This window comes from Nycticebus coucang, chromosome 2, assembly GCF_027406575.1.
Source record: "Nycticebus coucang isolate mNycCou1 chromosome 2, mNycCou1.pri, whole genome shotgun sequence".
NCBI classification, from domain to species: domain Eukaryota; kingdom Metazoa; phylum Chordata; class Mammalia; order Primates; family Lorisidae; genus Nycticebus; species Nycticebus coucang.
In genome coordinates, this window is record NC_069781.1 from 144,061,068 (window position 1) to 144,073,370 (window position 12,303).

The 12,303-nt window shown below is 43.6% G+C and overlaps 1 protein-coding gene across 11 annotated transcripts in view; it reads right to left on the reverse strand.

The window, feature by feature from the left end:
• Window positions 1–12,303, reverse strand: part of HERC2 (HECT and RLD domain containing E3 ubiquitin protein ligase 2) — a 275,737-nt gene that overhangs the window by 139,400 nt on the left and 124,034 nt on the right. For all 11 annotated transcript variants that reach the window (XM_053582031.1, XM_053582025.1, XM_053582027.1 and 8 more), the window contains 7 exons: window positions 11,714–11,871; window positions 11,504–11,617; window positions 7,795–8,046; window positions 5,413–5,606; window positions 3,043–3,243; window positions 892–1,120; window positions 675–799 (listed from right to left, as the gene is read on the reverse strand). In XM_053582031.1, the coding sequence (XP_053438006.1) occupies window positions 675–799; window positions 892–1,120; window positions 3,043–3,243; window positions 5,413–5,606; window positions 7,795–8,046; window positions 11,504–11,617; window positions 11,714–11,871 (1,273 nt within the window). The remainder of the gene's footprint in view (window positions 1–674; window positions 800–891; window positions 1,121–3,042; window positions 3,244–5,412; window positions 5,607–7,794; window positions 8,047–11,503; window positions 11,618–11,713; window positions 11,872–12,303) is intronic.

Sequence of the window (12,303 nt, forward strand, 5' to 3'; positions counted from 1 at the left end):
GAGTCTATCACTCTAACACACGGGTTCACATGTAAATAGCAAAGCCACTCTGGGAAATTCTACTACAAAATATTTACTCAGGGGGAAGACATGTTACACTAAAGGACTTGTATATAACATGTCGCTCTATAAAGTAAAAACCAAAACAATCAAAAATCCTTCAAAAGAAGAAAGGAAAACCGAACACCGCTATAACCATGCAAGGGATACCTCTGAACAATATAGACAAAGTTGAAATATACGCAACAATATGCATGAATCTGAAAATCATGTGAGGCAAGAGAGAGCAAACACAAATGCCATTCATGGTATGCAAGCAGGAAAAATTAATCTGATCTGAGGGACCAAATGCACTAGGGTCTTTCTGGGTGATGGGACAATGGAAAGATAATCGATCCATCAAGCTTACTGACAATGACACTTTCAGCAGAAGCTTGTTGATCACACTTCAATAATACCTCAATGATTTTTTTAGAATTATTAATAGCAGGATGAAAAAGTTTTAACTTAAAAGAAAATACTTATACTTAGACATGACTAAAAGCTTTGTATTTTAGCTTTCCATTAACTATGGCATCCGATCAACTCCTCATGTGTGAATGTGGTTGTTTCAATTCCAGCTCACTGGTCTGTAGCACCACTGCGCAGGCTTGTGTGAGCTCCTGGGACCATACCTGGATTTCTGCAGTGATGGCTGCATTGAGGGCAGACTCTAACCCTCCATCAGCCATCAAGCTGCCCACCAGAAGATCAATCATGAATCGACGACCTGGACTTATATTCACCTCATTGCCTGAAACTGGAAAAGAAAAAATGTTGCTAATGTGAGTGACGTGCCATCCCCTCTGGCAGCCCCACCTACGCCCACTCCTGTGCCCTGACCAAGCCCACCTGCACAAGGCAACAGAGCAGAGAGTGCCCGGGCCCGCTCCTCAGCTGTGGGCAGCAGCACAGACCAGCCGCTCTGCAGCACGGCCTGGGCAGCTGACTGCACGGTGCTTAGCACACCCGCGCTGCTGGCCAGGGTCACCACAGTCTGCTTCAGGCTATTCAGGAGGATGCTGCCCAGACCTAAACCAAGGAATTCTGGGTCAACCTGGTGACTAATGGCAGCATGCAACTGAAAGGAGAAAAACAATTTTCACTCAGAAGCTCTAAAACAGAACGAATACCAACATCTTATAAAAGACTGAACAAAACTCAATTGAAATATTAAATAATTTCTCAGTACATATTATTTTTATAAGTTGTACTAAAAAAGAATCTTACCCACGCTTGCCAAAATCCATTGTAAGGTACTTTACAAGAAAGAGGAATTTTTTCTAACCCAGCTATGAATACAGACATGGAGAGGCTCAAGACAGCCTAGAAGGCTAAATGATACAGACACAGCACCTCATCCCACCCCGCACTCTGCAAACAGACAAACAAGGATATGATAAACCAAAAATGCAGTGAAAGATTAGATAGCCAAGCTGAGAATACAGAAAGCACTTCCTCAAAGGCAGACCCAGAACCCACGTATGTTAGGGGCTAAGCCCTTCCTGACCTCCCCTCCCAGAACAAAAGGCCTACCTGGCCCCATGCCAAGAGTTCCCCTGGAAAGACCCTAGCCTGCCAAAGCCTTCCAGCAACCTGTGGAATCTTTCTCCCCCTACGCCCAGGATAAAAACAAGCTCCCAACTATCACCATTGCAGCTACCATCTTTGCCCAGGTGGGTCTCTGTCCCATTTCATTAACCTTGGCCTGAACCTCTCCTCGTCTCTGGGTACAGCTAAAACCCACAGCAGCAGGCAAACAGTTCTGGGCTATGACAGCTGGGCCAAGACCACGGGGGAATGGGGCAGCCCCCTCTGCAACAATCCACTGCCTGCAACAACCCACTGAACCCAAGCTTCCTGCAGAAGGATGGGAGCCACTCAGGACCACCTACCCACCAGCTAGCCCCAACCAGAAGGCACACATTGCCAAGCCTGCCCTGTGACAAGAGGTGAAGTCAAACAGACACCAGTCATCGGTATGGATGTCACACATCATGAAATGAACACTAACTCAGCCAGAACCTGTGAAACCCACAGAATCCCAAGAAGTGGATACAAAACTGTGCTCTGGGGAAACCTCAACAGCCTAAGACATATATGAAGTCAATCTCCCCAGCACTGACCAGAACAGCAACATCACCACAAACCATACTAAGTAACAAACAGCTGGAGCACATCCACAGAAAGGACACGACGCCACAGGTGTCACTAACAGATGAGCTGCCCCAGAAGGCTCTGGAGGAAGACACGTCTGCTCCAGACCTCTGCTGATCACCGCAGTAAACACTGCGTTCAATTCTGTGCTCTGTAGAAGCCAATGCCAAAAAGGGGAGGGGATGTGATGGGTTACACAGAAATCATTGTGTAGTAAAAGGGAAAATGTATTAATGCTTTGTCCAGAAAAACTGTGGTTTTGTCATAAGTTTATAGAATTTTATTACAAAGAAAGATATAATGACCAAAGATTTCAGTTATCGTTTTATCAGGGAGGGAGGGAGGAAGATTTCTGGAGCTTCTATTTTGACACTTCCCTGTCACCTCCACCTTGAGGAAAGGAAGGTATTGCTGGGGGCGCTATCTCACTGAGGATGGTTTCACAGTCCAGAGGAGACTGGCTAGTGCTGTCAGCTGAGCTCTCTCTCATCTCTCTCAGTCACCGGCTGTTTCACCCAGTCACTTCTCCATACACAACAACAGTAAACCCAAGATAGCCTGCCCCATGAATGCCAACAAGCAGATTACAGCAGAAATAACACAGTCCACAGTCTCTTACTTGCATGCAGACACTGACTCCAGGATAAACAAAATAATCACATCGAGTTTTTTGAGCCTCATACATATGACTTCATCATAATCTTCCCTTAAAATATTTTAGGTTTTCATTAACAATTCACCAAACAGGCTAAAATCCATACATATAAACTTTCCTTACATATAAACCTTCTTACAAATCCCTGAGACACTTATGAAAGGAGCAGGAGGAAGGGAAACCAACACCACCTGAAGGCGCAGAAGATTCAACGTGGCCACGGCCACACACTCCTTCTCCTGGGGTGGGGGCCAGTCAGCAGTGCCGTCCATCCCCTCGCTCACTTGCCGTAGCAGGAGGTCCAGCTGTTCAAAAGTCATTGAGCAGACGTCCACCACAAAGGGGACACGGAGGCCAATGGACCACTCAGAACAAGATGACCAAGCAAAGCTCTGTGGAGGAAACAGAAGAACCTAAAATGATTCTCCAAATTCATCTGCTGGTCTGTCCCACAGGAGAGATTCACCACTGTGTATAATGAAGAGGCCTTAAATCATTATTTATCCTTCCTCTAACAGCCCAAATGCACATGGACTCCCACGGCTATCTAATTCACACATGTGTATACAATCAGCTTTCAATTTTCTCTCCCATTTCACTAGTCCCATTTCATTTGCCGTACCTAAAAAGTAAAAAGGTCTTAAAAAATCTTACTCTCAAAATTATTAATGGACATTGGTGGACAGGAGTGAGGATCTCGATCCACTTGAAGTGGTACAGTAGTAACTCTAAGTAGACAGTGGAATACTGGATATATAATATACAGGTATATACTACCCTCCTAGTCAGAGGACAAATAATCAGCAAGGATCTAGAAGAACTGGACAATATGATTGATAAACCAGATCTGACATCTATAGGACATTCCCCCCAACAAAAGCAAAATGCATATGCTTTTTAAGCACACAGAGAATATTTACTAACAGAACACATTCTGAGACATAAATCCAAACAAATGTAAAAGTGAAATCATTCAGAGTTTATTCTCCAACCACAAAGGAATTAAAGTAGAAATCAGTAACAAAACAGTAACAGAACAGCCTCCAAACACTTCAAAATTAAATAACATACTTAATAATCCATGAGTCAAAGAGTACCCAAGAGAAATCAGAAAATACTGTGAACTGCACAAAAATGAAAATACATCAAAACGTGTAGATGCCTTTTATATTACAAAAGAAAAAAAGCCTAAAATCAACAATCTAAGCTTCTACCTTAAGAAAATAGAGAAAGAACAAAGCAAACCTATAACAAGCAAAAGGGAAAAATAGCAACAGGAGCAGAAATCAATGAAATCTTTTTAAAAAAACGTAAAATTAAAGGAACTAATGGGTGGTTCAACAAGACTGATAAACCCCTAGCAAAACTAACAAAGAAAAAACAGAAAAGATAAAATTATCAGTGTCAGGAATGAAAGAAAGGACATATCACAGACCACACAGACTTCAAAAGGTAAGAAGATACCAAGGACAACTTCACACACAAAACTGGGTCAACTTGGGCGGCGCCTGTGGCTCAAGGAGTAGGGCGCCGGTCCCATATGCCGTAGGTGGCAGGCTCAAACCCAGCCCTAGCCAAAAACCACAAAAAAAAAAAAAAAAAAAAAACTGGCTCAACTTAAGATGAAATGGAGCAACTCATGAGTGCCACAAACCACAAAAACCAACCAGAAAAAAACAGATAACCAAAATAGTTCTATTATCTATAAAGGAAATTTAATTTGTAGTTAATCATCTAAAAATAAATCCCTAGGCTCGGATCAATTCACAGATAAACATTCAAAGAAATAACACTAATTCTACACAATCTCTTCTAGGAAAAAGAAGAGGAGGAACCAACATTGTGTATGAAGCCAGCTTGACCCTAATAGAAAGTCAGGCAAAGAAATAAAGAAGCAAACAAAACCACAAACCGGTATCCCTCACGAGCCATCAACAGAGAAATCCTTGACCAAGTATTGGCAAATCAAATTCACAAGTATGTAAATAGAATGACATACCACGACCAGATGAAGTTTACCTCAGTAATACAAGGCGGGGTTCCCATGTAAAGATCCAAAATGTGAAGAAACTAAGGAGGAAAACTACATGACCATTTCATTTGAGAAGAAAAAGCATTTGACAAATGTCACCATCCAATCAGGACTTATTTAAAAAACTTCCAAAAATTAGGAATTAAAGGAAACTGCCTTAACCTTACGGCATCTACAAAAAAATCCTCACAGTTGATGGTGAAGAATGGAATCGCAGCAGGGGTGTCCACTCTCACCTCTCATGTAAAACATCACATTGGCAGTAGTGACCAGGACAATAAGGCAAAGAAAAGACAGAAAAGGCAGAGATAGGAAAGGAAGAAATAAAAACGTCCCTGTTGTATACACAGTATAACTGTCTATAAGGAAAACACCAAGGAAACCACAAGGAAGTTCACAGAACAAGTGGGTTCAGTATAATTACAGGACATACGGAAAACACACAAAAATTCATGGTTTTTCTACATACTGAAATGAACAAGTGGAAACCAGTTCTACAGAATACCAATGCATGCTCTATATGCAGCACCTGTGCAGGCCCACAGGCGATTCCCACTATGTGCTTGGTGTCCAGTCCTGGTAGTGCAGTGGGTTCTGGCTTGGTCACGCGCAAGGTGTCAAAATGCTGGCACTGGTCATTGCTCCCCCAGCTATGGACCTCGCTGTCCTCGGTCAGAGCCAGGCAGTGGGTGGAGCCTGCGGCCACATCAATCACCTTCTTCCCTACAAGCAAACAGGGGTGTAGTTGTAGCGTCAAGACTAAGAATTCTGTGGCATGAAGATATCTACACCTGGCCATTCAGGTAAGAGACATTTAATTTTAACTTCTTGAGGGTAATTTGGGTTTTTTTGTTTGTTTGTTTTTGAAACAAAGTCTTACTTTCTCACCCTCAGTAGAGTGCCCTGGCGTCACAGCACACAGCAACCTCAGACTCTTAGGCTTAAATGATTCTCTTGCCTCAGCCCCTCAAGTAGCTGGGACTACAGGTACCCACCACAATGCCTGGCTATTTTTAGAGACAAGGTCTCACTCTGGCTCAGGCTGGTCTTAAACTCAGCCCCCCACAGTACTAGGATTACAGATGTAAGCCACGGCACCCAGTCTGATAATTTGTTGTTTTAATATTAAGAACAATTCATTTGCTTAGAGGATGTGATTTAAACTCTTGTGCTTTGTCAAATACAATTTGCTAAGACCTCCAGCCTACAAATAGAATAATGCTAGGGTATGAAAAGGATATGTCAGTTTTTCTCCTTATGCAGATTTTCATTTAGGAAGAAACAAGTATATTCTTTATTTTTTGCAGTTTTTGGTGGGGCTGGGTTTGAACCTACCACCTCCAGCATATAGGGCCAGTGCCCTACTCCTTTGAGCCACAGGCACCGCCAGAAATGAGTATATTCTTAACTTAACTAACACATCATATTCTCCTGCCCCAGACATCATCATGCAAAGCACATTCTTCACTGAGGAAGCTTTCTTATAAAAATAAATTTATTTTTCTCTCACAATTATATGATATAAATGTTACAAAACTTTTTTTTCTATTCAAGTGGTGTTAGCGAAGTATCATGTTTTTCCTTATTAGTAAATCTAACATGACCAGCAATAAGGATGTTTCTCAGAAATGCCAACATATAAAATTATACAGCTGAAAATCTCTATACTACCTTAAGAGTCTACCATAAGTTAACAAAGCAACTGGAAAAGATTTTACAACAGTAATTTAAATATTCTCATACTGAGCTATTGTTGCATCTAATAAATGCAAGTGAGAAAGCTGATTTCCTTCCCTAAAGGAAGAAACTATAAATAAGAAGGCAAACGCAATTCAAATACACTTCCATGACATACAGCAAACTCCTGCTCTACAACTTATCTCAGAAGCCTAAAAAATAATCAATACCACATAAGCACACAAACTCCTACTCATCAAGATATTAACATTCTTCAAAATAAAACTGACAGGGAAAGGAACTCGCCACTTAGAAGTTCTACTTCCAAAACCCCTAAATAAAGAAGCAAAAGCATAAGGAATGCACTATAGCACAAAATGCAGACCAAAGCCTGTGTTTGTGATTAAATTTGTGTTGAAACACAGCAGGCCCAACCCTAAACCAGTGAAGCCACTGAAGACCCCACTGGATGCTCTCTCGCTGACCTCCAACTTCTTCCGAACCTTGCCATCAGCTCACTCTGCTGGGGTGGAAACCACCTCCCAGCCAGCAGGCCAAGCAGGGTGGAAACCTGAGTTTCCCCATTGAAAAACCCCTCTCACAGGCCAATTCTCATGGTTTTGATGGTCCTCTCACTTCCTGTAGCACAACCTCCCCAGTAAAAGTCCCATAAAAGCATTCCAGAGCCTTCTTCAAGAAGTCCCTGCCCTCTGCCCACACTGGCAGCCCACACTGCAGGCGCCAGTACACACCCCACACAGCTTGGCTTCTCTCTGTCCTCTCCAGCAATAGCACATGCTGGACACCTTTCCAACGGATCAAGCAGGATTTACCCACCAAGGACAAGTTCAAATGGGAGCACCCCCAATCCCACCTCCCAGCACAGGCACACTCATGGTCTCACCAGTGTCTGCACTACAAGCACACAGAACCTCACCACACAGAAGCTCAGCCTACTGAGTGATGAATAAGTGCCTGCCACAGAAAGAGCTCTCAAATATTAATAAAACTGAATGGGTTTCAAATTTCATTCAGTGAGAATAATTCCAGGCTACTTTTTAACATAGACAAAACAATTTCCAATTATTATGTGTCCCTACCAAGACGCTCGTAAAAGTTTCTAATGATGGTCCACTCACGAAATGTCAGGTCAAGGGGGAAAACCCGTGCAAACTTTTAAAGATTACTAAAGAAACTGTCCCAAAGGGTTTTAAAAGTTTACCTCTACACTCACCTTGTAAGCCTTCCAAGAGTTTGGGATAACGAACGTGTTCCTCTGTTCCGTGCCCAAGTCTCTGGTTATCACCTTTCCCCCATGAATAAACTTGGCCATCTTTTGTCAAAGCAATTGAAAACTGACTTCCACAGCGGACTTTGACAACATCCAGGTCTTGAAGTTTCTCAATCAACTTTGGTGTTTTGCAGCCATCACTACCACCTCTGCCCAATTTCCCGTAGTCACCATCTCCCCAAGACCACACTTGCCCTAAAAAATACAAATGCATTTAGGTATAAATAAATGTGCATGAAAAATTTTAAATGGCTGAACAAAATAGTCCCCAATGTACAGAGTTACCACCACATGGGTAGCGGCTGACCTAATGAAATCCAGTTTACACCTCAAGTTGACATACAAGCAATTAACAAGCCAAGTGCAGTGTTCCCAGCACTCTGGGAGGCCGAGTCCAGTGGACTGCCTGAGCTCATGGGTTGGAGACCAGCCTGAGCAAGAGTGACACCTTGTCTCTAAAAACAGCCAGGTGTTATGGCAGGTGCCTGCAGTCCCAGCTACTTGGGAAGCTGAGGCAAGAGAACTGCTTAAGTCCAGGAGTTTGAGATTGCTGTTAGCCATGACATCACGTCATTCTACCAAGGGCGACAAAGTGAGACTCTGTTTCAAAAAAAAAAAAAGAAGCAATTAAAAAGGGAAAGTTGGGGTAGGCACGGTAGCATGTGCCTGTAGTCCCAGCTACTCGGGAGGCTGAGACAGGGAATTGCTTGAGTCCAGGAGTTCTGAGCTATAGTGCACTATGCCAATCGGGTGTCTGCACTGAGTTCGGCATCAATATGGTGACCTCCCGGGAGTGGGGGACCACCAGGTTGCCTAAGGAGGGGTGAACAGGCCCAGGTCGGAAACAGAGCAGGTCAAAGGTCCCATGTGATCAGTAATGGGATCACACCTGTGAATAGCCACAGCACTCCAGCCTAGGCAACATAGTGAAGACCCCATCTCTTAAAAAAAAAGGGGGGTGGGAGGTTGGGTTTTCGTTTAGTTTTAATTACATGAAACACAAAGTCCTGATTCTTACTGGGTAGGGTTCAATAATAATTGCTTCAACTATATACTGAAGCCCCCCTGCCTCCACTCAGCACTGTCACTGTGGCCCAGAGCACACTATGGCTCATGACTGCTCTCCAAGGAGGCCGTATGCTTCTGCTCCCACCATCCTGCGCACTGGTCGACCACAGTACACCACTGTATTTGTTCCCAAGTGCATCTGTCAGCGCGATTATGTGATTTGGTTAAATTGCACATAAAAGAACAAAATGTAACCGCAAAAATAAATACTTTTTTAAAACTGTGAACACTAAGCTGAATACTTTGTAAAAACTCAAAACACATAAAGGTGAATTGCTAAAAACCAAAATTGTTATATCAAGCATAGGAGAAAACTATAAAAAATGAGAAAAAATCAGAAGGTAGAAATCAGGTTGCTATATAAGTGACTATGTGACCCTTCTATTTTAAATAATCTATACCAAAGAGTGGTAAACTTTACTTCATAGGCCAGGTATCAAGTGTTTCTATAGCCTCTGTGCCAAGTACGGTCCCTGTAATAGGTATCTAGTCAGCTGTGCCACCGCCCCCCTGTGACAGTTATCTAGTCAGCTGTGCCACTGTCTCATGAAAGCAGCCACAGACAATACACAAGCCAGCTGGCAAGGCTATATCCCAATACAACTCTTTTTGCAAAACATGCAAACTCCCGATATACACTGAAAACTGTAGATGAAATACTATTAGGTAGCCAAAAAGGAAACACAGCAGATCCATTCACAAAAATCAGAGAGCATATGGACTTCTATATACTTTGGTCAAAAGTCTGTTGTTCACACAGCCCACCTTCAGATTCCCCAATTTCACCAATGTTTTCAGTGAGCTCATCACCCCAAGCCGGACTGCCTCCACCATACCAGTCATGGCAGAAAAAAACAGTATAGCCAGGACGTTCCCCTGTAAGATCTGCACCAAAGAAATACAGAGTGAGGCAGATGATGTCCACAGCCTCATAAGTTGGCATACCACCATGGAGCTGTACGAACACAGCAACTTCACACTCACACCAAGACTGCAAGGGCAGTACCCCAGTGCAGCTCAGTTAAGAAAATACTTTTTGGATGAAAGGTTTGCAATGTCTATCATTCATTCAATAATAGATATTTTAAAATGAGATGCCAACATGAAAACTTCATGGCAGAAACCCTGCAGGTGACACACAGACCATCTTTGCTCTCAGACTCCAGGAACAGAACAAGATGGCTCTTGCTTCTACACTGCCAGCGGCAGTGGGAATTACAGGCACCAAGTACATGAAAGTGTCTGAAAGGATTTTTGATCTTTCCCCAAAGAAACTCCCAGAAATAAGTCTTCATCTACCACTCAAACTCTATGGGGGAAAAGCAGATGGATTAGTTCTGATAGACAGACCTCGCAATGACAACCACAGACAAGATGTCAAAGACAGATCTCTGTGAGACGAACAGATCAGTATAGCTGCTTTTAAAAATCAATGTGATTGGGCGGTGCCTGTGGCTCAAAGGGGTAGGGCGCCAGCCCCAAATGCCAGAGGTGGTGGGTTCAAACCCAGCCCTGGCCAAAAACTGCAAAAAAAAAAAAAAAAAAAATCAATGTGATTTTAGCTCAGCACCTACAGCTCAAGCAACTAAGGCGCCAGCCACATACACCAGAGCTGGCAGGTTCAAATCCAGCTGGGCCGGCCAAACAACAATGACAACTACAACCAAAAAACATCTGGGTGTTGTGGCAGGCACCTGTAGTCCCAGCTACTTGGGAGGCTGAGGCAAGAGAATCGCTTAAGCTAAGGAGTTGGAGGTTGCTGTGAGCTGTGATGCCATAGCACTCTACCCAGGGGACAAAAAAAAAAATGTGATTTTAACCATCAAATCATCAAAATCTTTTTCCTCCCAAAAGAAAGTAAGTACAATCTCACAAACTAATGAACAAAACTAAAATTAAAAACAAACTCGGCAGGACATGATTACACGCCTGTAATCCTAGAACTTTGGGAGCTGAGGCATAAGGATCACTCCAGCCCAAGAGCTCAAGACCAGTCTGGGCAACACAGTCAGCAAGACCCCCATCCCTACAAAAAATTTAAAAAATCAGCTGGGTCCACGGGCATGTGCCTATAATCCTAGGCACTTGGCTGAGATGGGAAGATCATCTGATCCCAGGAGTCTGAGGTTCCTGTGGACTATAATCACACAACAGTGTCAGACCCTGCTTCAGTTAATCAATGAACAAATCCATCATTAACCAGCAAACGCTGTAGTATCAGACTGCTGAATACACAGAGTAGGATATACCACAGGGAATCAAGAGTAACTGAACATTTAGAAATGTAAATAACAATAATAACCAGAGACAACTCAGAATGTCAATTCCATTTTAACTCTCATTTTCAGTTAAAAAATAAAATGCCCACAAAGGAAGGACGGCAGTTGCTAACCAGCTGTCAGGCTCTGCACAAGCTGAAGCCTTGTAGTTTCCTGGGCCTTTTCCCTTAGGCTACCAACACCGATACCCAATTAAAGGTGGGTGACAGGGTGAGTGGCCTCTTGAGATTTCCTCTAAATCACCCTTTCCAGGAAAGCCATCCACGTCCTCAAGGGCCTGCCCAGACAGCAAGAGCTCTACTTACCATTCTCAGTCACAGCCAGGGTTTGAGCATCCCCACTCCCACATGCCACGTCAATGACCTTCAATCCTTTAAGCCCAGCTACCAGCATTGGAATGGCCTCATCCTCACTGGAGCCTTCAAACAAACAGGATTTCCATTACTCAAGTGCATAAGAAGCAGCTATCTCCCGCCTCACCCCCCAGCATGCCATGCTCTGAAGAAGCAACACACCGTGGCCTAGCCGGCCGTAGTTCCCGCGGCCCCAGGTGTATAGCTCCCCCTCGGCGGTGATGGCTGCGCTATAGGTGCTCCCACATGCGATGTGCACCACATGCTTCCCGGCCTGCTTCCCGGAGAAAGCAGAGATCACCTTAGGCTCCTCCAGGGGCCTGTGGGGAGAAAAGGAACAAACATGAATGCCCTTCCAGGCATTTCTCATTAGTGCTGGCAAAGTAAATTCACTACTGGAAAAAGAGCATCTGGACTCATTATTTTTGAGTCCTCTCTTAATTATTTCATAAGGCACTGAAGGTATGTAGGAAGGTGACCTTTCAGGTGCCTTATGAAATAATTAAGAGAGGACTCAAAACACCTAACACCTCCAACGCCAAGCATGGTGCCCAGTAGGAAGATCAAAGGTGTTCTATTGAACACTTGTTCAGGTAGACCCACTGCAGCTCTATTCACAATTGTCCAAGTGGTAGTCCATCTGCAATGGAAATGAACCAGCTGCTGACAGGCCCAACTACAGGGCTAGATCTCACACCGCCATGTGAAAAAAAGCCAGAAACAAAGTACAATATAATATATGCTATGTGACT